The sequence below is a fragment of the Mauremys reevesii genome, linkage group 15 (genome assembly GCF_016161935.1).
Source record: "Mauremys reevesii isolate NIE-2019 linkage group 15, ASM1616193v1, whole genome shotgun sequence".
Lineage (NCBI taxonomy): Eukaryota > Metazoa > Chordata > Testudines > Geoemydidae > Mauremys > Mauremys reevesii.
Window position 1 is genome coordinate 7,728,592 of NC_052637.1, and position 26,268 is coordinate 7,754,859.

General features: G+C 49.5%; 1 protein-coding gene across 1 annotated transcript; it reads right to left on the reverse strand.

Moving 5' to 3' along the window:
* Positions 1 to 4,078: 4,078 nt before the first annotated feature.
* LOC120383527 (zinc finger protein 250-like) lies at positions 4,079 to 26,268 on the reverse strand. Its single transcript, XM_039501694.1, has 6 exons — positions 26,217 to 26,268; positions 20,508 to 20,693; positions 19,063 to 20,258; positions 8,492 to 8,534; positions 7,770 to 7,883; positions 4,079 to 7,415 (listed from the first exon to the last, which is right to left on the reverse strand). Exons 1-6 carry the CDS (start codon positions 26,248 to 26,250, stop codon positions 6,556 to 6,558), a joined length of 2,433 nt encoding a protein of 810 aa, XP_039357628.1. The 5' UTR covers positions 26,251 to 26,268; the 3' UTR covers positions 4,079 to 6,555.

Genomic DNA, 26,268 nt, shown 5'->3' on the forward strand with positions numbered 1-26,268 from the left:
TGACCTCATGTGTGATTCCCTCTGGTGAGAGTCTGGAGCAGGGAGCAGTTGGTCAGTGATGGCCTCTTGTCTCCATATCATGCTCCCCAGCTGCTAGGCCTGGGCTGGAGCTACAAGGCTCAGCCACCCGCTGGATGATGACATTGAAGTTATCACTTTGAGGTCTGACAGATTCTTGTCCCAAGATGAGGCCCAGTATTACTAAAATGACTGTTTGATCAGTTGGGGACCCCGATGTGCACGGCTGCAACACTCCCACTATAGGAACCTGTCTGTATTTGTAACAGTTTATTAATACATTTAGATAAGTCCCAAACACTCCAGAACAGTAAGGTAGATAGAGATAACACAGACTGTCCATCCACATACTCACACCGTCCCTTGCAGAACAACCTGAGATGTTAGCCATCATCATCACCTTCCTCATCAGCACCCACGACCATCAACCTGGCACCTCCCAAGAGCTACATCTCTCTATCCTCCTGCATACGGGTTGGGATACAACTTTTATATGTTATGCTGATGCTACTCTGTCCCATGCATATTGAATAGGGGGTTTCTCCCCCATTTTTGTATGTGTATTTCCACACCCTGCTAATGTTGGGGTGCTCTTCTCCTATAGGTTAGTATATTAATGATCTCACCTTATTATCCTATAGGTCAATTCATTGCCATGGCACTCGGGTGGTCAGACATCTGCGGACGTTCCCTTCCTAAAATATCCCAAAGCTGGTGTTAGCTCACGTTCCTGTGGTTGGCTAGTGTCATGGACAAACTTCCCCCTTAAACACCCTCTTCCCAGCTCCCCAGAACTGAGGGGTAGCTGTAGGGCCATTTATCTGTGCCAAAGGTCATAGGCTTCAAACCTTATGCTAACTGCTGAAGCCAGGGTCTCAGAGGTAGGGTCCTACCACATTCATGGTCTATTTAGGTCAATTTCACAGTCACAGGATTAAAAAAAATTGTAAATTTCACAATTTCAGCTATTTAAATCTGAAATTTCAGGTGTTGTAACTGTAGGGGTCCTGACCCAAAAGGGAATTGTGTGTGTGTGTGGGGGGGTCACAAGGTTATTGTAGGGGAGTCATGGCATTGCCACCCTTACTCTTGCACTGCTGTTGGCAGCAGCACTACCTTCAGAGCTGGGCAGCTGGAGAGTGGTGGCTGCTAGCCAGGAGCCCAGCTCTGATGGCAGCGCCACCGCCAGCAGCAGCGCAGAAGTAAGGATGGTATGGTATGGCCACTCTTACGTCTGTGCTGTTTTTGGTGGGGTGCTGCCTTCAGAGCCGGATGCCTGGCCAGCAGCTGCTGCTCTCCGGCTGTCCAGCTCTGAAGACAGCACAGAAGTAAGGGTGGCAATACCACGACCCCCCTACAATAACCTTGCAACCCCTCCCCATGACTCCCTTTCGGACCGGGACCCCGAGTTTGAGAAACACTGGTCTCCCCCATGAACTCTGTATAGTATAGGGTAAAAGTACGCAAGACACTAGATTTCACGGTCTGTGATGCATTTTTCACAACTGTGAATTAGGTAGGGCCCTACTTATAGGATACAGGCCTGGAGGTTCTTTGCGTTACTGCTGAATAAAATAAGCACTAAAGCTGGTTCTATGGCCTACAAAGGTCTGTTCCCCAAGCTAGGTCATGGATTGTCACTGCTGTGCCACCAGGTTTGTTCAGTTATTTTTAGGGCTAGACTAACCCCTCACTGGCCACTAGGCAAAAGCCCTCACATCCACCCCACCTCCAGGGCATCCCCACTGCCTCTCTCCGGGTCAGCGCAACCTTACAAACTGCTGCAGGCACAATTTTCTGCGCAGAGCAATTCCTGACATGTAGCTGGTCTCTTTTGCTGCTCTGTTGCAATTTGCTGCCTCTGCCTTTCCCCGTCCTCTAGTGCAGGGCTAGGAAGCTGGGATGGAGGGGAACCACGGCTTGTCACGTTTTGCTCCCATTCGGAAATCTCTGTTAAATTTGGGCACACTAAATAGAAAGGTATTTTTCTGATTTGGAGAAGCATGCTGCAGAGTTAAACCTCGGGGCTATTGTAGGTAAAACCGGACATGAAGGCGGTCGTCTTCTTAGCGCGCACACAACGTGCCTAGTGTACAGGCGGTGAGTGAATCCCTGCTTCGAGGTGGCTAACCCACAGGCCCCGCTCTTTCTGCCCACATCTCCCCCACCCCACAATGGCCAGAGCCCCAAGGCCTCCCCCCTGTGGCCAGAGGAGCCCCACCCGTCCCAGCTGCTCAAGCCACCAGCCAGCCCCCGCACCACCCTGGCCGTTGGCCTGACCCCTGGGTCGATCTGAGGCACCCAGGATGGCCCCAAGATGGGCCTGAGCTCCAGGCTGCCAGCTGGCACTGAGCCCCCACCAGCTTCAGGGAAGAGGGGGAGGGAGATGGGCCCTCAGGGTGGAAGATGGGTGGGGCCACGGCCTGGGTTAGGGGAGGCTCAGCCTGCCCTTTGATACCTGCTGCCCATGGGCACGTGAGCAGGATTCACCATTGAATTTGGTCTGCTGGTTGGATCATTAGCTTCCCTGTCCCGGGCTGGGTACTGACGGGGAGTGAGACGTGTACGCTGATCCCTGGCCCCCATGTAGGTGGTGGGATTTCTTAGTCTCTTTCCACCGCTGATCAGGCCATACAGTTTCTAGAGTGAACAGACTTTTATTGCCCACCAAAAATAGTGTAAAGCCTTGAGAACAGGATTTGGAATCGTTATGAATCTCTTGCAAACACCAACGATTGGGCGGAATATCTAGCACTGTTCCTCATACAGACTCCCTCCAATCCCCTCCCATCACTGTAACTTATATCGAACAAGTTGTTGACACCACATTCTGTACTTTGGCACAGGTATGTGTCATTTCAGATACATCATTTTCTCAGCCCTTTTCCTCACTGCTACAGACTGACATCTTAGTTACCTCCAATAAAGGAATCACCAGGCCCAGGGTCTAGATTGACAAAGGGACTGCAGCACACAAAAGTACAGCCACCATCCAACTGCCAGTGGATGGTTTCCACAGAGGTTATTAAGTTGGTGTAGCGGGCAAGTTACATCAGTGAGAGCAGGAGTGCTGGAAGCTCCCTAGAAGTTGGAGGGCAATGGGTGCCCAACCCATGACCATGCCCCAGCTCTGCCCCTTCCCCCACAGCCCCGTCCCTGCCACACCTCTCCCCCCCACCCCCAAGGTCTTGCCCTTGCTCTGCCTCTTCCCCCGAGGCCCCACCCCCCACTGGGAATGGGCGACAGGGGATGGATCACTGGATGATCACCTGTTCTGTCCCTTCCCTCTGGGGCACCTGGCATTGGCCACTGTCGGCAGACAGGATACTGGGCTAGATGGACCTTTGGTCTGACCCAGTACGGCCGTTCTTATGCGATCGACTCATGCTTTCTGGATCCTAATGTTGTTCCACTGATTTTTTAGGTGCCTAGAATTTAGGCATTGCAAACGGAAATCCCTTTGTCCATCCAGCCCTCAGTGGCTGCCACAACCCAGGTCTTGATCCATGGACAACTGCAGACCAGGTTGAAGCAGAGGGGTCTAGTGCCCAGATGCCAGAAAGGCCCCATTTCTGCTTGCAGTTTTCTGATGTTCAGCAAAATATCACCAGCCATCTCCTGCTGGCTGCCTCCAACATCCCCTGAAACACGTGATTTGATCAGATGCACCAATCGAAAGTTATTGCATTACCTCCGAACACGCAAAGGTCATTGATCTGAGTGTAGGGCCTGACGTGGCTTGGGGGAGAATAAATCAAAACCATACCTCACTCTTAGAGAGTGCTTTGCATCCGTAGATCTCCAAGTACTTCACAACACAGATTATTGCTCCTCTCCACAATTCAAGTTAAAAGAAGAAGATCCTTCCCCAGGCTCATTGACCCTCCTTCCACAGGAGAAAAGTGACTGGAACAGGACAGCCAGAGGGGGTTTCCCCTGCAGATGATGGATCTTCCCCACAGAAGAGTCTGAAAATCCAAAGAGTTGGCAGCTCTGGTCTGCAGTCGGCCGTGGTGAAGGCTGGAGAAATAACATCTCAGAGAGACAGCTTCTGGGATCATTTTTCCCATTATTCAAGACAAGGGCCGCAGGGAGTTTGAGAAGCTAAATTCTACTTTATTCTTAGCCAGCAAGAAATACAAGTTAACCATCCCCTCTCCCCACCTAGCACCCAGCTCATAAATATGCATTTCTGCCCCAGGCCAGCACATGGATTCTCCCAGCACCTGCAGGCAGCAGGGAAAGAGGAACAAGTTAAAGCTGGTGGAAAAGTGCAGACAATTCACGAGAGATGCTGGGACCCAGTCACAAAAGAGCAGGAAACCCAGGGAGCTCAGGTTAGAAGATGGATGCAGTGTGAGGTGAGTGGAGCACAGAACGTCTCTCATCCGCACAGAGGAAACGTAGATGTTGAGGGAGTGAGTAGCTGTGCTTCCAGGATGCACTTCTGCCTCTTGGTGACAGAGATTTGTCTGGCTTCAGGGCTGGCGAGGCCAGTTCATTTCCCTGGCTTCCTTCTCGCCTCTGCCCAGATTCCACCTCTCCACAAACAGGAGATGGTCCCCCCTCCCTGGATCATTCCTCTAGGGGCATTGTTCATAGTCATTTAGAATTCAGGGACTCACAGGACAATTCCTCTCTCTCTGGCCCCAGTACAGCGAGTTCACAGTTCTCAGCCTCATCTCTCTGGCTCTGAAGAGCAAATCCTGCAGTTTTCCAGCCCCACCCTCTCCCGCTCCTGACTGAATCTCATATCTCTGCAGGGATCAGACAGTAACTTCCTTCTTCTTTCACTCATCCTCAGTGCGTGTGCTGATAGATATTGATAATTTTCAATTTTCAAACCACACTGAAATCTTTAGAGGGAAGGGTAGAAAAGTGTGAAAAAAATACATACTATTCTGGCAAATCATCAATTTTTTAGTGAAGTCTCCAATAAATCAGAGCTACATCCTGTCAAAGTAAACTAATATCAAAGTACGTGACCAAACAGCCTTCACCAAGGAGAGAAAAAGCGACAATCCAGGGTGGGCCATAAAACACTTTCACGCATTCATGAAGTGAAATCCCAGAGAATCTTCAAATTCAAAATAAGGAAAATAAATTGACCCATCTTCTTCTGATCTGGCTAAACCTGCTTTACTCAGCATGACCTTATTTGGTTGTGTAATTTACAAAAGTGTTTGCATTACCCTAACAAAAGAAAAGAAGGGGAGAGGAGAACCTTCCCATGGACAAATGATCTGGATTTAGCTGGGAAATCCCAGAAGCCACTTTACCAATAGATGGAAACAGGGATTGAAGCTCAGAAACCTCCTGCTGTGCTTTGGGCTTCATTTGAATTCCCCCTCCAGGCCTGCAACACTTTTTTCTCTGCCTCTCAGGAGTCTGATTTAGGATCCAAGCAATCAATGTGCCACTCCTGCAGAGCAAAGGACACTGTGGCAAGTGAGACTTTGGGAGGCGGAGGGATAGAATAGGGAGAGGATAAAACTCTCCGAAGCTTGGACAGAGCTTGCTGCATCAAAGATGGAGCGCGACAGTGACGGGGGAAGGAGGGAATCCCTCAGACTCACCCCAATGCTTTCGAATAACATAGCAGCTAAAACACCACATTTTACTATCCCTGCCTCCAGCTTTTTTTAAATAAATGTAATTCTGGTATAGAAGGGAGAAAATGGGGGCATGGGGAAACCCACATTGGAGCAATGTGAGAATCTGGGAATGAGACAATTTATCCCCAAAGGGAGAACTCGTGACTATAACAATCACTCTGCTAATGGGGTGATGTGATAAGATGCTCAAGGTCAGTCTAGACTAGGAAAAGTGGGGGAGGGCCAGAGGAGACGAGCTGGCTGATCCCAACTGCTTTTCCTACCATAGCCAGATGCTCAGGGCCTGATGCTGCAGAGGCAGCGGTGGGATCTCCAGGCCTCGCACAAAGGGCCCTCCTCTGCCTGGGGTTTGCTTAGACCAGGCAGAGCCAGAGGGTCACTGACCAGCTGATCCTCAGCTGCTGCTGGATCCTCACCCCAGCGATGGGCAGCTGGATCCTTGGGAGCCAAACGCCCCTGATGTGTGTGGGAACGAGGAAATGGGTTTGTCACCATGGCCGACCCCAGTCAGGGCCCTGAGAGAATTTCCCTGCTGTGTGGAGGAGTCTCTGATGTCCAACATGGAATTAGCTACACTTAGATGTCTTCAGCTTTCAAAGTGCTCCAATGGGACTCTTCTCTGTGTGCATTTGATGATGCTCCCTACTGTAGGAGCACCAGTTGAAGCTTCTCCCACACTGAAGGTCTTTCTCTCGCTCATGAATTATCTGATGTGTAATCATGTCTGAGCTCTGAATCTTTTCCCACAGTCAAGTTATTTCTAGGATCTCCCACTCTTGTGCATTCACTGATGTTTCGTAAGGTTTCAGCCGCAACTGAAGCTTTTCCCACAGTCCAAGCATTTATGGGGTTTCTCTCCTGTGTGGGTTCCCCGATGCATAACAGTGGCTTATATTTCATTCAATCTCTTCCCACGCTCGAGTTACTCATAGGGTCTGTCCCGCGTATGGACTCTCCCATGCTTAATAAGTGTTGAGCTCTCGCTAAAACTTTTCCCACACACTAGGCATGTATGGGGTCTCTCTCCTGTGTGGACTCTCCAGTGTTTCGTGAGGCTTGAGCTCTGGCTGAAGCTTTTCCCACAGTCCGAACACGTGTAGGGTTTCTCTCCTGTGTGGTTTCTCTGATGTGTAATCAGATTGGTTTTCACCTTGAAACTTTTCCCGCAGTCGAGGCATTTATAGGGTGTCTCTCCTGTGTGGATTCTCCGATGATTGGTAAGGCTTGAGCTCTGACTAAAGCTTTTCCCGCAGTCCAAGCATTTATAGGGTCTTTCTCCCGTGTGCAGTCTCTGATGCGTAATAAGGTTTGTTCTCACACTGAATCTTTTCCCGCAGTCAAGGCATTCATAGGGTCTCTCTCCCGTGTGGATTCTCCGATGTTTAGTGAGGCTTGAGCTCTGATGGAAGCTTTTCCCACACTCCCAGCATTTATAGGGCTTCTCTCCAGTGTGGTTTCTCTGATGCGTAATAAGGTTGGTTCTCACACCGAAGCTTTTCCCACAGTCAAGGCATTTATAGAGTTTCTCCTCCTTGGGATTTGTCTGCTGGACTGTAGTTTCCTTAGGATCTGTGCATCCTGCCCCACCTTCAATGGATTCATTCCCTTTCTTCCTTGGGTGGTTTCCCAGATGCTTCTCTGACCTGTGCCAATTTCCCCAGGCTTCCCCCTGTTCCAAGCACTGGGAAAAATTCCCATCAGCTGTTTTAATAATGGGTTCCATTTGCTCAGGACCTTCAGATTGACGATTCTCCCCTTCGTTCTCCCTCACCGTCTCATCACCTGCCAGGAGAGAGAGAATCCAGACAAGAGTCACCGCTGCTCCCCTTTCTCCTCAGCATTGGGAAACACAACGCAATCACTGTTAGGGAGATGGAGACATTGGATTCTGCCTCCACATCCCACCCAAACGCTCTTAGAGAAGGAAAGTCAGGGAGGAAATTCCCAACAGCTAACAGGGTGGACGGGAAGCCGTGACTGATATTTGCCTTCATGATACAACACCCGCTGACTGCAGCCCTGACCTGGGTGAGATGAGGCAGATCTGGGGGCTCTCGTCACAGAACATTTTTGGGAGTCCCAGCTTTTTCCTTCATTTGTCAGTTACTTTCTGTCTCAGTTTCCCTGACTCCTCACCTGTGTGGGTGCCTCTCTGGCTCTCCCTTTCCTCAGCAGCCTGGAGATCCGGGACCCATGGCTCTTCCCCTTGTTCCAGTTGGGCAATCAGATCAGGTTTGGGAATGGCAAATCCTGCTCAGCGAATGAAATCAGACAAGATCAGGGTGCATGGAGCATTGGTAGAAGATGTGTCACAAAGAACATTCCCTGATTTTAAGATGACCCCATGCCGTGCAGGGGGATGTGGAATCTGAACAGATGGGAACAGGGTCACTGAGATCCCAGGGTAGGAGAGATTTGTCAGAAACCCAGTAGGAACATTCAACATCTGTGGGGCTGGTGGGGGAGGAGACATGGGGTGGGGGGAACTGGCTAAAACGGCAACAGCTCTGGTGTTAAATTCCTGCCAATTTCTCAACTTCCAGAGCCCTCCCCACGGATGGAGCAGGTCCTAGGAAGAAAAGGGAACAGGGTGTAAGGAAAAGCTAATGCAGAGAGGAAAATGCACTGCTTCTACTCCCTTGAAAGCAGGAGGAATGGGGATGAATTAGCATGTCCATTACATTTATGACTCCCTGATTTGACTGCAGGGGGTATGGAGACGGAAGTCTTTTTCAGAATGGATGTGTGGACTATGCAACTCACTCTCTTCAAATCCAACTGACCAGGGAAGAACCTGACCAGAGTCAGATACGCAGACCCCACAGCTTCTAATAACCGAGAGATCGGGAATCCCTTACCCAGCGAGGTCACCGTCTCATAGTTCTCCTGCATGACGTCCCTGTAGAGGGCTCTCTGAGCGGGGTCCAGCAGAGCCCCTTGCCCCTGGGTGAAATACACAGCCACCTCCTCGAAGGTCACCGGCATCTGAAACAACAAGAGTCCCTCACTCAGCACCTGCTGCCCCAGCCACAATCCCACCAGTCATGGGGAAGGAGGCCCAGAAAAGCAGAATCCGACATGCACCCTGCTCAGAGCAGCCAGGAGGCTTCAGAGGGTGGGAGAAGGTGAGAGCTCCTTGTCCCCCCAGCACACGGAGCAGGGCAGGGTCTTCTCATTTCCCACACACCTGCCAGCCACAGGTTGATACAGGAAGCAGAGCTCTGAGCCGGGGACAGGGATAGGAATCCCGACAGCTTCCCTGCGTATTTCTTAGCAGCCTCTGGCCAGTGGGGTCAGGCTCCAGCCCTGGGAGTCTGGTCAGTTTTCCCAGCCCTGCACGGGTGGGGGGGGAGGAGGGGTTCCTGGTTCAGAAACGGGGGAACGTCTCCACACACCCCAGCCAATGGGCCTGTTCAGAAAATCAGGCTCCAAGTTAAATGTGTCCCAGTGGGTTTTTCACACCCTGTCCCCTCTCCTTGACTCTCACCCCGTGTGTTTCCTGCCCCTCCACCTCCACAACAACCCCCCTGCAGTTCCCTGAAAATCCCCTACCTGAGCTGGCTCCATCACAGCCATTTCCCTTCCCTCTCCCGTGGGAATACGAGACAATTTGAAGTGCAATGTGGATGTTGTTAGCCAATACATATGTGCTAGGAATAATTTCAATAAAGACCTGGAAGGTATCTTCACTGAATCTATTACACCCTCCCCATAATTCTGTTCACCCATGTCAAGTAGCCCAGAAAACTTCGCGTTAGCTGAAGTATTTGGAAAACTGTCAGGAGTAGGATCTTTGAAAATTTTACAGTAGCAACAGGTAGGAAGTCATTCTCACCGGTCTATACTAGAACGTCTCAAGGGCAGAGGACAAGACAGAGAATGGTTTTACCTACAAACCTAGGAGATGCCTTCACGCCCTGTGGTACTTGGAAATCATGAGGTAAAAGGTTCACCGCGGTACCAGAAAAACAAGGTAAAAAGCTGACTGAAATGAGACTGAACCAGATGACGTGCAGCAGCAGTTCCCAACCAGGGGTCTGCAAGTAGGTTTCAGGGGGGCCGACAAGCAGGGACAGAAAGCCAAAGCTGTGCTGCATGGTGCTGAAACCTGGGGCCCCGAGACCCACCATCCAGGCCTGAAGCCAAAACCTGAACGACTTCACTTTGCAGGGGCCCCTCCAGTGTGAGACTCCAGGTAATTTCCTGGCTTGCTACTCACTAGCGCCGGCCCTGGCTTTTATATGTAGAAAAACAGTAGTTGTGGCACAGGTTGGCTGTGGGGGGAGGGATAGCTCAGTGGTTTGAGCATTGGCCTGCTAAACCCAGGGTTGTGAGTTCAATCTATTGAGGAGGCCATTTGGGGAACTGGGGTAAAGATCTGGGAATTGGCCCTGCTTTGAGCAGGGGGTTGGACTAGATGACCTCCTGAGGTCCCTTCCAACCCTGATATTCTATGGAGTTTTTATAACATGGGAGGGCTCAGAAAGAGAAAGGTTGAGAACCCCTGATGCACTGTGTACATTTATCTATACACATGTATAAAGAGATGGCATTAGAGTTGTCGCTTTGCACACCTTGTGTGTAAGGTGAACGTAACACATGTGACGACTTCCCGGAGACTGGTATTGTGCAGAACCCTTTTTTCCCTGTACTATATTATCATTGGCTAAGAGCAACCAACCTGACTGGTCTTGGTTATTTGATCTCTCGCATACATTTCAGAATGAACCAAAGGGCAGCCAAGCAACTGACTGTACAAAGTCTCTGAGCCAAACACTAAAAAAAAATCAGAAACAGAGAAGCTACTTTGGTGGATTCACTGATTTTATCTCCAAGGCAGTGGGTCCCCCCAGCAGACTGGTGACTCAGCAGACACACAAACTGTTTTTGACTCTCTTTCCTCCTAACCACAGTCCCTGAGAAGTCAATTGCAGCAATTCAAAGCAGCACCAGACCCTGCCAAAACAACAGATGCAAAACCTGCAGCCATATCTCCGCTGCTACAGTGATCAACATCTCCCTCCAACACAGCTTTCAAGATCCATGGGTCCTACACACGCCTATCACAACATGGGGTGCACCTTATCCAGTGCATAAATGCTCCAATAACAACTATGTGGGTGAAACCAGACAATCACTACACTCTCAAACGAACTCACACTAAACGTGATAAAAGACAAAAACACCCTATCACCAGTGGGTGAAAACTTGTCACAGAGTGATCACTCCATATCTGACCTCTCAGCCCTCATCCTCAACGGAAACCTGCACAACATCTTCAAAAGATACCTGGGAGCTTAAATTCATAACTCCACTAGATACTAAAAATCACAGTCTTCATAAAGTATCAGAGGGGTAGCCGTGTTAGTCTGGATCTGTAAAAGCAGCAAAGAGTCCTGTGGCACCTTACAGACTAACAGACGTATTGGAGCATGAGCTTTCGTGGGTGAATACCCACATGTCACATGCATCCAACAAAGTGAAAGCTCATGCTCCAATACGTCTGTTGGTCAATAACGTGCCACAGGACTCTTTGCAGTCTTCATAAAGACACTGGATTATTGGCTGATTACAATAATCTGCAACCCACTAATTCCCTCTTTTTTTGTCCTGTGTTAACAGGCCACTTCACCTTGAATGGTCCATTAGACTAAAAATAACTAACTACCCTTGGTCAAGGTCCAAATTTCTTGGTCAAGGTCCAGTCAAAGTCTGGATTGCAGAGGAAATAATACAAAACTAACAAGAACACTAGTAATAATAGAGATTTCAGGGTCTGTTCAAAAGTGTCCAGTGGTCTGGATTTGGCCCGCAGTTCGCCGACTGACTACCCCTGCCTTAGACTATGTGTTGCCTACTTACGGTGAACAATCTATTCCATCTTGTAGTTAGCTGTGACGCGCCGAGTACGTTTCCTAGCCCTGCAGAAGAGCTGTATGGCTAGAAAGCACGTCTCTCTCACCTACAGAAGTTGCTCCAATACACGATATTACCTGACCGACCTTGTCTCCACAGGGTGATGCAGGGAATGGATCTGGGCAGACCTGGGAACCTCGCTCTGACTTATTTACTGTCTCCACCCCTCTCTCCCCTCCCCTCTGCCTGGGAAAACTGGTTACTGGCCCACGTACATGGGTGTTTCCTCTCCAGTAGAGATGTGGTTGCTGCAACCGCTAACTGCCTGTGTCACTGAGGGCAGCAGCTCTGGGACCCGCAGACCCATAGGGAGCCCCTCCCTTTTTGGTACAAACTCACCAGCAGGTCCCTGAACGGGGCCCTTTGTGCAGAGTCACTGTCCTGCCCAGCCCCAGCCCTTTCCCCCGGGTCTCCGCATCCCCTGCAGGCTGCGGCTCAGGGGCTGGTGTGGGCAGAACCCGGGGCTGCCCCAGGGGCTGGTGCCAGGAACAGTGAAAGTCCCCACCAGTGCTGGGCACAGAGGAGGGGACTTTAATGAAGGTCTGTCCCTGGCACAGCCCCAGCTGGGGAGCAGCAGTGTCACAGTCTGGGCTCTCAGGCAGAGAAGGCAGCAGCACCTGACCCAGGCAGCTCAACTCAAGGGCTCTAATATCAGGAGCAGAGAGAGACACACACCAGCCTTCTCCTCTCCCTCAGCCAGAACAGGAGCTCTGTACTGTCAGCAGCTAATGCCTGAGCCTCCCTGTCCTGCCCCTGCGGCCCCCAGGAGCAGGCAGAGGCTGATCCCATTGGCCCATCCGCACTCACCCCCTGCCAGAGCCAGCAGTGACTCCGGTCTGACTCTGGTGTGGCTGAGATCTGAATCCTGCCCAGAAATCAGACCAGGGCCCTGGGCAGCCCCCAACACTCTGGAGACACAGACCCCACCGGCACGGGTGTGTCTGAAAATAATACACTGGGAGCAGGGGGAGCTGGATATTTGCCTTGTAGCTTCTGAACCCTGAGGGGATAGTCCCCTGCCCCACTGCTGGTTTGACCGGTTCTAGGGGGAAAAATTCCCCTCTGGCTGCTGGGCAGGGCAGCCCCTCCCCATCGCCTGCCCCATGGGGCGGGGGAGTTACCTTGTGTCTCTCCCCTCCCCCTTCTCTTCTCCCTGCCCCTGGCTCTGCCTTTCCCCGTCTGCTCCCCTACACCCCCCCCTCCGCTTTCCTTCTCAGTATCCCCCCACCCCGAGTTTCCTGCTACTCCAGCCAGCAGCGCAAGAAACTGCTCCCTGGAGGGGTTTGCTACCTAGCGTGTACTGAGCATGCTCAGTAACATCTGCTGAAGCCACTGCCCTTCACCCTGCCCTTACTTGGCTTAAAGATTCTGGGAACGGGGTCAGAAAAAATCCTGCTGCAGACACCAGTTCCTCGCAGTGCGGACACCTCTCCCGGGCCCGGGCGGGAATCGCAGCAGCTCCGCTGGGAGCAGCCCGGGGCCAAACCTCCCCCTGCAGCCCGGGGGTGCCGGGGCAGGTCTCTCACCTTCCCTCCGAGCGGGGCCCCCGGGGCAGGGGCCGGGCCGGGCTGGGGGCTCTGCCCTGGGAGAGGCTCCTGGGGGGGGAGCAGCGGGAAGGGCCCTGCTGGAGATTCCCCTCTCCCGGCTGCAGCCCGGGCTCCGGGCTCCCAGCACCAGCCGCCCCCCGGGGCTCGGGGATCTCGCCAGGAGCCTGGGAGCCAGAGTCACCGCAGCGGCTGCGAGTCACTTCCTGCGGCCGGGCCTGAGCCAGGCGCTCGCTGCCCGGAGCCGCCTCCCTGCTGCTCCTGGGTCCTAGCGATCAACCCAGCGCGCTGCAGACCCCTGCCCCAGACCCTGCCCCCTGGGGCCCCACCGCCCTTGGGCAGGGCCGCTTCTCCCAGCCCTATGTAGGTGCCCTGCCTAGAAGCCAAAGGGTCAATGGGGACAGAAAGGAGGGGGGCAGATCCCAGGGAAGGGGGGTTTCGGTGGAGACTGGGCATTGTTCCAGAGAGTCCCCCATATCATCAGGGGCACAGGAGTGATGGGTCCTGCCTGGTCCTAGAGAAACTGCCCAGAGCTGCCCAGGCACGTTGCTTTTCATGATCAATGCAGCCAGTGAAGAAGTCAGTAAGAAGAGTTGCCCCAAAGGAGTCAGGATCTGGCTGCATTCGGCGAGTCAGTGTGCGCTCGCGCCTGGCTGGGGTTGGGAGCAGCCTGTCAATCGTAAAATTGTTTCCTTCCAAGTCACTTTAGAGTATTCGGTAGAGTTTAATACAAACCAGCACCACGCACTCAGGCTGGTGAAGCAGCTGGGCTTTGAGGAACATCGGCTGAGCGTGCCACACTTGGGCTCTTCTGCCATGCACACGTGAGGGAAACGGAGCTTGGTGGTCTTTGCACAGCCTGCACGCACATTCTCCAAACATGACTCCCGCAGCAGCAGCATGGGGATGGCTGTGCGGCAGGAGAGACTCTCTTTGGAACGTAAATGCACACAGAGGCCTCTGAGTAAGGAGCAGAGCAGCACACAGCACGGGCCGCGCTGGAAAGTATTCCCGAAAGGAATAGCTTGCATTTACTGCAGCAATTGGGATGGCTCTGCTCATTCCCAGGCTAGCTGGAGGGATAGATGGACTGCCAGGTACGTGACAGTCTCCGTGTGTGATTCGTTCTGGTATAAAACTGGTACATGGAGCCCTTTGTCCGAGCTGGTCTCGTCTCCACACCCCCATCCAGGTCTACCAGCCCTGGGCCGGAGCTACCAGCTCTGCTCCCCTGGCTCTCAGGTCAGGGAGCTGCCAGTGGCATGGCAGCAGGTTCATTCAGTGATTTGTAGGCCCCGATTCACCCATCCCTGGGGCTCTAGGCAACCCCCCCCTCACGTCTGTCCCCTGCCCCCAGGGATTGTTAGGTTTCAGCTTTGAAATCTATCTGGCACCGGGGCAAATTCATATATTGACTCCTTTCCATGCTTATGGCTCTGCCCGCTGCCACCGCCCTGAGCACTGGCTCTGAACTCCCATAGGAAAGGGCATAAGCGTGGGAAGTAGGGACCACCCCCCGACCCTACGGGCTCTGCCAGCTCCCAGGGTCCAGGCCACCGGCCCTGGGGGATCCACCGCCAACCTCTGGGGTTCCACCACTGCCCAGGGGCTCTACAGCTACCCCAGCTATGGCCCCCCCCGGGATGGTGAGGGGTACAGACAGGGTAAGGGGGGTACACCTCTGCACCCCCACCCTAAAAGTTGTTCCAGCACCACTGGGAAATGGGCCACACAAAACTTATTCCAACGGGACTCAGGTCAAATGAGCACTTAGGTTTTTTCTTTGCTGCTTCCATTGGTATCCAGGAGATGGCATTGGTATAGCATGAATTTCCTCAATCCTTTTTTATCAGCAGCTTTATACAGTTGATTCATTTCAGGAATTGTATTTCATCATTAGCCCCTCCTACCGATTGCGACACCCCTTTTTAAGCAATTTCTCTTAATAGCCCAAAGTGATACCCTGGTTTATATCTTTTTACATTTCTTCTTCCTTGTGCCAGATGATTCCTAGAGTGCAGCATTTACCGTGAAAACCAACAAAACCTTTATACTCTTCTAAATTTGAAGGACATACTCCATACATTCTTTGATTGTACATAATCATTTCACCTTATTTAGGACATACAACAGAACAAGAGAAGTTTTCCACATATGGAAGGATGTAGATCTGAGTCACAATCACAATGCAAACAAAGGTGCGGATTTTAAGTTGGGGGAAAAGATGATTCAGTCTATTTGATTTAGGAAAATGATGTATAGTTTATACTTTTGGGTGAAAACACTTTGCATAGGCAAGCAGGGTGTGACCGTAGCTTGGTAAATTGAAGTTCCTTTTAGCTAGGTTGGGAGGGAGAAAGAGGTGTATACAGAAGCAAATTATGAAATATTCTTGTCTAGGAGATTAATAATAGTCTCCTTTAGATATTTCAGTTTCTATTTCTGGGGAGAGGAACTCCCAACCTTGGCTGATGTCTGCGTTCTTAGACAAGGTGTCTCATATAATGTGAACCATTTTCTTATTGTCTTTTCTTCTTGAGTGGATCCTGTTTTGGGATAAACAGAGGTGGACAATTTTTCTAATTTTGGGGAGCCAGAAAGAATCAGTTGCTATTAATCATTCAAAGGCATATCTGTTCCCTACATCCATCACAGAGCCAAGGGTGAAAGCTGAAAGCCAGAGTCAACGGGTGAGCTGGAAGCATGGTCAGGAAGCAGAGGCAGGGGTTGCAATGAACTAGACAAATTGGAGGTTCAACAAGGAAAAGTGGCTAAGCAGCAGTTCTGCAGAAAAGGACCTGGGGATTAAAGTGGATGAGAGGCTGGATATGAGTCTGCAGTGTGTCCTTGTTGCCAAGAAGGCTAATGGCATATTGGGCTGCATTAGTAGGATCATTGCCAGCAGATTGAGGGAATTGATTATTCCCCTCTATTCGGCACTGGTGAGGCCATGTCTGGAGTACTGCATCCAGGTTTGCCCCCTCCCGCCCCATAAAGGATGTGCACCAATTGGAGAGAGCCAGTGGAGGACAACAAAAATGATTAGGGGGTTGGGGTATATGACTTACAAGGAGAGGCTGACGGAACTGGGCTTATTTGGTCCGCAGAAGAGTGAGGGGGGATTTGATAGCTGCCTTTTGTGATGGGTTCTCTCATTGTGACCCCCTTGCGACTGTCACTTGATGCACTGAGACACCACTGAGCCTAACCCTTCTGCCACCATGGGCACCCCTTGCCTCTGCCTTGCTGAGCCAGACCCTCCAGGCCTCCTCCAGCACAGACACAGAGATAGGGCCACACCCCTCTGCAGAATAGACACTGAAATCAGCTCATCGCTGGGGTGACTCAATTAAAGGGACATACCTCGGCGCCCCAGTGCACAGCCCCAATGGGACCTGAACCCCAGATAAATCCATCTTACACGGTGTGAAGTTTTATACAGTATAAGTTCACATTATTCACCCTCTTTCTCGAGGTAAAGAGAGACATGCACAGACTGTTTACTCCCCAGGTAACAATTACTTACACTGGGTTTATTAATAAACAAAAGTGATTTTATTAAGTATAAAAGGTAGGATTTAAGTCGGGGCGGGCAAACTTTTTGGCCCAAGGGCCACATCGGGATTGCAAACTATATGGAGGGCCAGGTAGGGAAGGCTGTGCCTCCCCAAACGGGATCCCTGTCCCCTATCCACCCCTCCCACTTCCTGCCCCCTGATTGCCCCCCTCAGAATCCCCGACCCATCCAACCCCCCTTGCTCCTTGTCCCCTGACCGCCCCCTCCCCTAACTCTCCCCCGGGACCTCACCCCCCCATCCAACATCCCCTTTTCCCTGTCCCCTGACTGCCCCGACCCCTATCCACACCCATGCCCTCGACAAGCCCCCTGGGACTCCCACGCCGATCCAACCCGCCCTGTTCCCCATCCCGACCCCCCCAACCACCCCCTGCTCCCTGTCCCCTGACTGCGCTGACCCCTATCCACACCCCCACCCTCTGGACTCCCATGCCTATCCAGTCCCCCTGTTCCCTGACCGCCCCCCCAGAACCTCCACCCCATCCAACCGACCCCTGCTCCCTGTCCCCTGACTGGCCCCTGGAATCCCCCGCTCCCCACCCCCTTACCATGCCAGAGCCAACCACGCTGCCGCACTGCCCAGCAGGAGCAGCGGGCCAGAGCGCTGGCAATGCACTGAGCTGAGGCTGCGGGGGAGGGGGGACAGCAGGGGAGGGGCCTCACCAGCCAGGAGCTCGGCAGGACGGTCCCACGGGCCGGATGTGGCCCGTGGGCCGTAGTTTGCCCAACTCTGATTTAAGTGGTCAAAAGAGATAACAGACAGAACAATGCAGGTTACTAAGCAAATTGAAACAAACACGCCAGGCTAAGCTTAATACACTAAGAAACTGGTTACATGTAATATCTCACCCTCACAGATGTTCCAATAAGCTGCTTTCATAGACTAGACTCATTTCTAGCCCAGGCTCAATCCTTCCCCCTGTTCAGTCTCTCTTAGTTCCAGCAGACATTTTGGGTGGTAAGCAGGGGTCTCCTCACGACCCTCTCTCTGTCTTGCTTCACACCCTTATATAGATTTGGCCGAAGGCGGGAATCTTTTGTCTCTTTGTTTAAACATCCCCCCACCCCAGCCTTGTGGAAAAATATCAAATCCTAGATGGATTCCAGCATCACGTGACACAGACACGTCTTCACATCACCCCTCCTCCTCACAGGCGTCCCACAGACTTACAGGGAAACAAATCCATTCACAGCCCATTGTTTCTCGCTAAAGAGTCATCAAGTTCCTGAAGTACCATTAATGGCCCCCACTTAGCATAACTACAATAGGACTGTAGATTTCTACTTCATATTTCTAACTTCAGATATAGGAATGATACATGCATACAAAGAGGATGAACACATTCAGCAGATTATAACCTTTCCAATGGTATGTCCCATCACACATTTTGCATAAAGCCTATTCCAGTTACATTACATTCATATTCATATGCATATTTCTATAAAGAATATGGAGTGCAACGTAACACCTTCAAGTACCAGAAGGGGGGTTCCAAAGAGGATGGAGCTTGGCTGTTCTCAGTGGTGGCACATGACAGAACAGGGAGCAATGGTCTCAAGTTGCAGTTGGGGAGGTTTAGGTTGGATATTAGGAAACACTATTTCACTAGGAGGGCGGTGAAGCACTGGAATGGGTTACCTAGGGAGGTGGTGGAATCTCCATCCTTAGAGGTTTTTAAGGCCTGGCTTGACAAAGCCCTGGCTGGGATGATTTCGTTGGGGTTGGACCTGCTTTGAGCAGGGGGTTGGACTGGATGACCTCCTGAGGTCTCTTCCAACCCTAATTTTCTGATTCTAACTGAAGCAGGCAACTGAGCACAGGAGCAGAGTGTGGAAAAGTAGAAGCAGAAAGCAAGAAGCAGGACCAAATGCAGCTACAGACATGGGACATTGAGCCTCTAGCAAGCTCCGGCTGTTGCTAGGTCATGAAGTAGCTAGCTCCACCCCTTCACCAATCAGGAAGTACAATCAAATCAGGCACACCCTACCAGATGCTCAGTGAGCTGCTGGGAGGCAGACGCTGCTGCACTGGGATCACAGACAGTCTGCTGCTTCTGTAGGGAAAGACCAGGTGTGGGGGATTTTTCAGAGCTTGGGTGCTCTTTTAGCACATTGTTGGAGAAGTGAGATTTTCATGTTGGCAGGGGGCAATTTTAATTGTGCTCCTAAAGAGCCATTAGCTAGGAATCCTGGAACTGCATCCACTGTCTGCTCAGTGACTATCAACTCTTCTATGGGTTCAAATCCATCATTTCTTTTTCTTGTTTTCACTGCGTTTTGTGTTTCAATTTTATTAAAGGTCTTTTAAAAAGTCGAAAATCTCTCCTTATGGGAATTCTCTGATGTGTGAGTTCCCACTGAATCTTTTTCCACCACTGGCGTATTTCTAGGGTATCCCACTCTTGTGGATTCTCCGGTGTTTAGTGAGGTAGGAACTGTTACTGAAGCTTTTCCCACAGTCCAAACATTTATGGGTTTTCTCTCCCACGTGGATTGTCTGATGTGTAGTAAGGTGTGATTTCTGAATGAATCTTTTCCCACAGTCTAAACAAGTATGGGGTTTCTCTCCCGTATGGATTCTCTGATGCGTAAGCAGGGATGATCTCTGACTAAAACTTTTCCCACAGTCCAAACACGTATAGGGTTTCTCTCCTGTATGGATTCGCTGATGTCTAAGAAGGACCGATCTCTGACTAAAACTTTTCCCACAGTCCAAACATGTATGGGGTTTTTGTCCTGTGTGTGTTCTCTGATGTACAGTAAGGTGTGAGCTCTGATTGAAACTTTTCCTGCACTCAAGACATTTATAGGGTCTCTCTCCTGTGTGAATTCGGCGATGTTTAATAAGGTGTGCACTATTACTGAAGCTTTTCCCACACTCAAGACATTTATAGGGTCTCTCTCCCGTGTGCAGTCTCTGATGCGTAATAAGGTAGGAGCTGTGACTGAAACATTTCCCGCAATCCATGCAAATATGGGGTTTCCCTCCTGTGTGTTTTTGCTGATGTTTAATAAGGTTTGATCTCACGTTGAATCTTTTCCCACACTCGAGGCAATTATAAGGTCTCTCTCCTGTGTGCAGCCTCTGGTGTATAATAAGATCTGAGCTCTGAATGAAGGTTTTCCCACAGTCCAGGCATTTATAAGGTCGCTCCCCCATGTGCATTCTGCCATGTTTAACAAGGCCTGAGCTCTTACTGAAGGTTTTCCCACAGTCCAAGCATTTATATGGTTTCTCGCCTGAGTGGTTTCTCTGAAGTGTAACAAGGTTTCTACTCATATTGAATCTCTTCCTACTCTCTAGGTGTTTATAGGGTTTCTCTTCCCTGTGATATGTCTGCTGGGCTGTGGTTTCCTTGGGATCTTTGCATGTTGTCCCATATTGAATGGATTCATCCAGTTTCCTCCTGGGATAATTTCCCACCTGCATCTCTGATCTGTGTGGATCTCCCCAGACTTTTCCCTGTTCCAAGTCCTGGGAAAAATTCCCTTCAGCTCTTCTCAAAAACGTCTCCTGCGGTTCCACTTTCCCAGGACCTTCCTGCTGCCGATTCTCCTCCTTGTTCTCACTCACTGTCCTATCACCTGCTGGGAGAGAGAGAACCCAGGAGTCACTGCCTGTGCCGGGGAGAAAGGACAGAAAGAGGAATAGCGAAGAGGGAAAACACAACACAGTGACTGTTGGGAGACGTTGGATTCTGCCTCCACATCCCACCCAAACACTCCCAGGTAAATAAAGTCAGGGAGGAAATTCCCGACAGCTAACAGGATGGGTGGGAAGCCGTGACTGACATTTTCTGGGATGATATGACACCAGAACTGAGGGCTCTCACTCACCGCACATTTTGGGAGTCCCAGTTTTTCCTTCACTTGCCAGATGTTTCTGTCTCAGTTTCCCTGACCCCTCACCTGTGCAGGTGCCCCTCGCGCTCTCCCTTTCCTTCGTGGCCTGGAGATCTGGGACCCACGGCTCTTCCCCTCGTTCCAGCCGGGCGATCAGATCAGGTTTGGGAATGGGGAATCCTGCATAGAGGGTGAAATCAGACCAGATCAGGGTGCATGTAGCATTGGTAGAGTATCTGTCACAAAAGGCATTCCCTGAGTTTAACCTGACCCTGAGCTGTGCTGGAAGGGGTGGGGATGTGGAATGCAAACAGATGGGGGGACAGGGTCACTCAGCAACCTTGGGAGAGGCAGACATGTGGGGATATGTCCCAAGATCTGTGTGCTCTGGGGGACAACACATCCAGAGAGACTTACAAGCAGTGCTGGGGAGGAGCCGATGGTCATGGTACATGTAGGTATCAATGACACACAGGAAAGTTTGGATAGGGTTCATGGAGGCCAAAGGTCGTCCGATAGGTAAGAGATTAGAATTCATTCTCTGAAATGCTTCCGGTTCCACGCGCAAGGCCAGGAAGACAGGCAGAACTGCAGGGTCTCAACAGATGATGGCGTAGGAAGGAGGGATTTAGCTTCATTATGAACCGGGGAAGGAAGAGACTCTATAAGATGGACGGGCTCCCACTAAACCCAAATGAAACCAGGCTGCTGGCATGTCACATTAAAATGGTGGTAGACGGTTTTTCAAACTAAGGGCTGGGGAAAAGCGGACAAGTGCGGAGGAGGAAACAGTTCAGGCAGAAGCATCTCTTAAGGATGAATTTATTAAAGAGGTGTGTCATAAATATAAAGGGAAGGCTAACCACCTTCCTGTATACAGTAATATAAAATCCCTCCTGGCCAGAGGCACAAAATCCTTTTACCTGTAGAGGGTTAAGAAGCTCAGGTAACCTAGCTGGCACCTGACCAAAAGGACCAATAAGGGGACGAGACACTTTCAAATCTGGGGAGGGGGAAAGGTCTTTGTTTTGTCTGTTCTTTGTCTGTCTGTTCTGTGTGCTTGCCGGAGACAGATCAAGAAGGCAAGCAATCCAACTCCATTAGAATTAGTAAGTAATAATAAGGGAATTACTTTTATTTTGGCTGGTGATTTTCCTGGTCTAGAAGGACGTTTTGTCTAGAGGGAGGCTTATCCCTGGATTTGTAACTTTAAGGTTTTGCCTAGAGGGAAGATCCTCTATATTCTTGAGTCTTTTGTTAGTCTGTAAAGTACTTACCATCCCGATTTTACAGAGGTAATTCTCTTACCTTTTCTTTAATTAAAATTCTTCTTTTAAGAACCTGATTGATTTTTCACTGTTTTAAGATCCAAGGGTTTGGGTCTATGTTCACCTGTACCAATTTGTGAGGATGTTCTTCTCAAGCCTCCCCAGGAAAGGGGGTGTAGGGGCTTGGGGGATTCTTCTCAAGCCTGCCCAGGAAAAAGGGTGTCGGGGCTTGGGGGGATATTTGGGGAAGGTAGGGCTCCAAGCGGCCCTCCCTAAATGTTTGTTTAAATCACTTGGTGGTGGCAGCGTTACTTAATCCAAGGAATAGGGTAGTTTTTAACCTAAGCTGGTAGAAATAAGCTTAGGGGGTCTTCATGCGGGTCCCCACATCTGTACCCTAAAGTTCAGAGTGGGGAGGGAACCCTGACAGGGTGACTCTATATCCTAGTATTGAGGCTAGGGAAGGAATTGGTAAAGTACTGATTGGAGCTAGAGAGGAACAGTTATGCACAGAAATGTCCTATTGAAACATAACACCTGAAGGCAAGCATATTGAGAAAACATACAAATGCTTACATACAAATGTTCGAAGTCTACAAATACTAGTATGGCTGAACTAGAGTGCCCGGGTTAAACGAGGTTATTGATATAACAGGTGTTCCGGAAAAGCAGTGGAATGAGGATAATCAATGGGACATAGTAATACAAGGGTACAAAATATAGAGGAATAATAGAGTAGGTCACACTGGTGGGGCAATGGTGCTATCACATGATAAATAAAAAAAACAGAGTCAAATAGGGTGAATATCTAAAATGAATCCAACTGTAAATGATGCATAGACATTGCATGCTTGAATAATAGGAGTATAACGGTAGGAATATGCTATTAACCACCTGCCCAGGATAGTGACAGTGACTGTGATATGCTAAGGGAGGTCAGAAAATGCAAAATAATGGGTGAGTTCATCCATCTTCCTATTGACAGGATAAATGTCACCTCAGGGTGATTCAGAGAGAAAATGTCACCTCAGGGTGATTCAGAGAGAAAATTTCTAGACACCATAAATCAGAGGTTCTCAAATTGTGAGCTTCATTCAGGTGGTCCGTGGATAGTTCTCTCTAAGCCAGTGGATCCCAAACTGGGGTTCGTGAACCCCTGGGGGATTGCAAAATGTTACAGAGGATTCTCAGGGAAAAATTCCTTAATGGCAGACAGAGCTGTCCCTAGGGACCCCGGGCAGCACAGAGCCAGCAGCCCGAGCCCCGAGGACTTCCAAGAGCTATGCAGATCAAAGCAAGCACATCCACCACACTGAGATTTAAACTTCAAGACTCCTTATAAGAAATGGAAAGGGAGGTAGACTTTTTTTAATTTTATTTTTTTTACTGTTTTTTAAATTAAATAGGCTGATAGTATTGTTTTAAAATTATTATGAAGAACGAGTTTAAGCTCTGTTGTAATGTGCATTGTTTGCCTGGACTGCTCAAGACCTGAATGCTTGTGTAGGAGGAACTCTTTGAGTTGGCTTCTTAAATATCTTCATGCTCTTTCACATCTGATACTCCTGGATGAAACATAGGAGCCTTGTCTTATAACAGGGTTATTCAAAGTGATACAAGCGACAAAAGTGAGATCTTGGAAGAGTGTTGCCATTTTCATAATGTAATAAAAATATCGTAATGATAAATAATAATTAATAATAAATAGGGTGCAATGAGCATGTCATAAAACCAAATTTTATATTTCCAAGATCACTGCTTTTATAATTTATGCTCAGGTAAGGGAGAAAATCCCTGGAAATATTCATTTTTAGGAGGGGTTCGCGAGACTTGACATTTTAGTAAAAGGGGTTCGTGGGTTGTTAAAAGTTTGGGAACCGCTGCTGTAAGCCTAAGAGAACTCCCATTGACTCTTACGGAGCAAGCAGCAGTAGGTTTGGTGGGGGTGCTGCTAGGTGTTTTGTAAGATCAAGACCTTATTTGCAAGCTCTTTGAAGCAGAGATCTGTCTGCAAACTCCAAGCCATGCGTTAATGTGCTCTAGGGCCTATAAAAACTCAATGAGTCCACTGTGAGTTTTTGAGTTGGTGACGCACACACTGTGCAACCAGGAGAACTTTGTCTGTTTCTACAGGGCTCTGTTGCATTTGCACAGCGTGGGTCCTAAACAATCATTTAAAATACCCATCACCAACCACTTGATATTTTACTTCATTTCGTATTTTCAGTGCTGTCACTGCTTTGTTTGTGATTTTGTTTTGCTCTTTGTGTCATGTTGTTACTTATTTTTAATGTTCTATGTGGGTGAAGTATTAATCAAATTTAGAGTGGACATTCAGAGAAATTGCATAAGCCTGAGGGAATGCCTTTTACTCTCCTTTCCAGTATCAGAAAATATTGCAGTAATATTTACAATGAGAGCATGACTATTTCTAGTTGACTCACAGATTTGTTTAGCATCTTAAAGCTGAGCCCTGTGTGCAGATAATATGCATGTAAGAGGGATTGTTAATTATTAATAAGGGTTTTTTTATATAGCGCTTTGATCCAAAGCGCTTTACAATAGATAATGGTACAATCAACATTTGGAAAGATCATTACGTGGTCCGCCGAGACCCTCAGCAATTTTCAAATGGTCCACGAAAAAAACATTTGAGAACCACTGCCATAAATTATTGCTTCTTGGAGCAGCTAGTCCTCGAGCCCATCAGGGGAGAGGCAATTCCTGATTTAGTCCTAAGTGGAGGACAGGGTCTGGTCCAAGTGGTAACTATAGCTGAACCGTTCAGTAAAAGTGACCTGTAATGTAATTAAATTGAATATCCTTATAGGAGGGGAAACACCAAGAAGTCTAACTTCAGTACAGGGCAAATTGGTTGAAACTATGGTAAAGGAAAGAATTAACAGACACGTAGATGAACACAGTATGTTGGGGAAGAGTCAACACATCTTTTGTAAAGGGAAATCATGCCTCACCAATCTATTAGAATTATTTGAGAGAGTCAACAAGCATGTGGACCCACCATAGTAATATTTAACTTTAACAAGGGAAACTACACAAGAATGAGGATGCTAGACAGACAGAAATTAAAAAGAGCAGTCCCCAGGGTAAAATGCCTGCAAGCAACATGGAGACTACTTAAAAACACAGTAGGAGGACCAAAAAAATGCTGCCATGGCTAAACAGCAGAGAAACAGAGGCCATTAGAGGCAAAAAAACATACTTCCAAATTTAGGAATCCTGGTAGGGATAACAGGAAGGAGCGCGAACTCAGGCAAGTACAAGGCCAAGAGAGGATTAAGAGAAACAACTTGCTAAAGATGCAAAAATTAACAGTAATTTTGTTTTTAAGGATATGTGAAGGAGGAAGCCTACTGAACAGGCAGTGGGGCCACTAGATGACAAAGACTCTATGAAAACAAAGCCACTGTGGGGAAGATGAATGAATTTTTTGCATTGGTCTTCACTGCAGAAGGTGTAGGGAGACACCCACATCAGAGCTATTCTTTTTGGGGGACATCTTTGAAGCCCATATTTGTCCCACATTGATGTTTCAACGGAAGATGTTTTAGACCAAACTGATAAATTAAACAGTAATAAGGAACCAGGCTCAGGTGGTATTTGCCCAAGAGTTCTGAAGGAACTCAAATATGAAATAGCAGAGCTACTGATTGTAGTCTGTAACTTCAGCCTCTGTACCAGATTAATACACACAAGAGGAAGTATTTTTTCATACAACGCACAGTTAGCCTGTGGAACTCATTGTTGACGGATGTTGTGATGGCCAAAAAAGGTATAACTGGGTTCAAAAAAGAACTGGAAAACTTCACGGAGAATAGGTCCAACTAGGGCTATTAGCCAAGATGGTCAGGAACTCAACCCCATGCTTGGAGTAACGGCTAACGGCAGTTGAGAATGGAAAACAGGTGTGGGTGACTCCATAATTCCTGGTCCCACCCTGGAGCCCACACCTCCAGCCAGAGTCCTCACCCGCTCGCATCCCAACCCTCTGTCCTAACCCTAAGCCCCTCATTCCCAGCCTAACCCCAGAGACCCCACCCCCAGCCAGAGCCCTCACAGCTTTGCACCCCAACCCTCTGCCCCAGGCCTGAGCCCCCTCCCACACTCTGAACCCCTTGGCCCTACCCCCGCTACAAGATGTGTCACACGTCACCTCCATATTGGTGCACGTAACAAAATTCATTCCACTCAGAAGTGGGAAAAATTAGAGGGAACACTGAGGCAACTGTTATGCTCTGATGTTTCTGATTCCCCTGTCTCACTAGAGGGGGTATGGAGATGAAAGTCTCTTTCACACTGGAGCTGGGGACTACGCGACCCTCCCCCACAATCCAACTGACCAGGGAAGAACTGACCAGAGTCAGACATGCAGACCCCATGGCTTCTAATAGCTGAGGGGACAGGAATCCCTTACCCAGCGAGGTCACCGTCTCGTAGTTCTCCTGCATGACGTCCCTGTAGAGGGC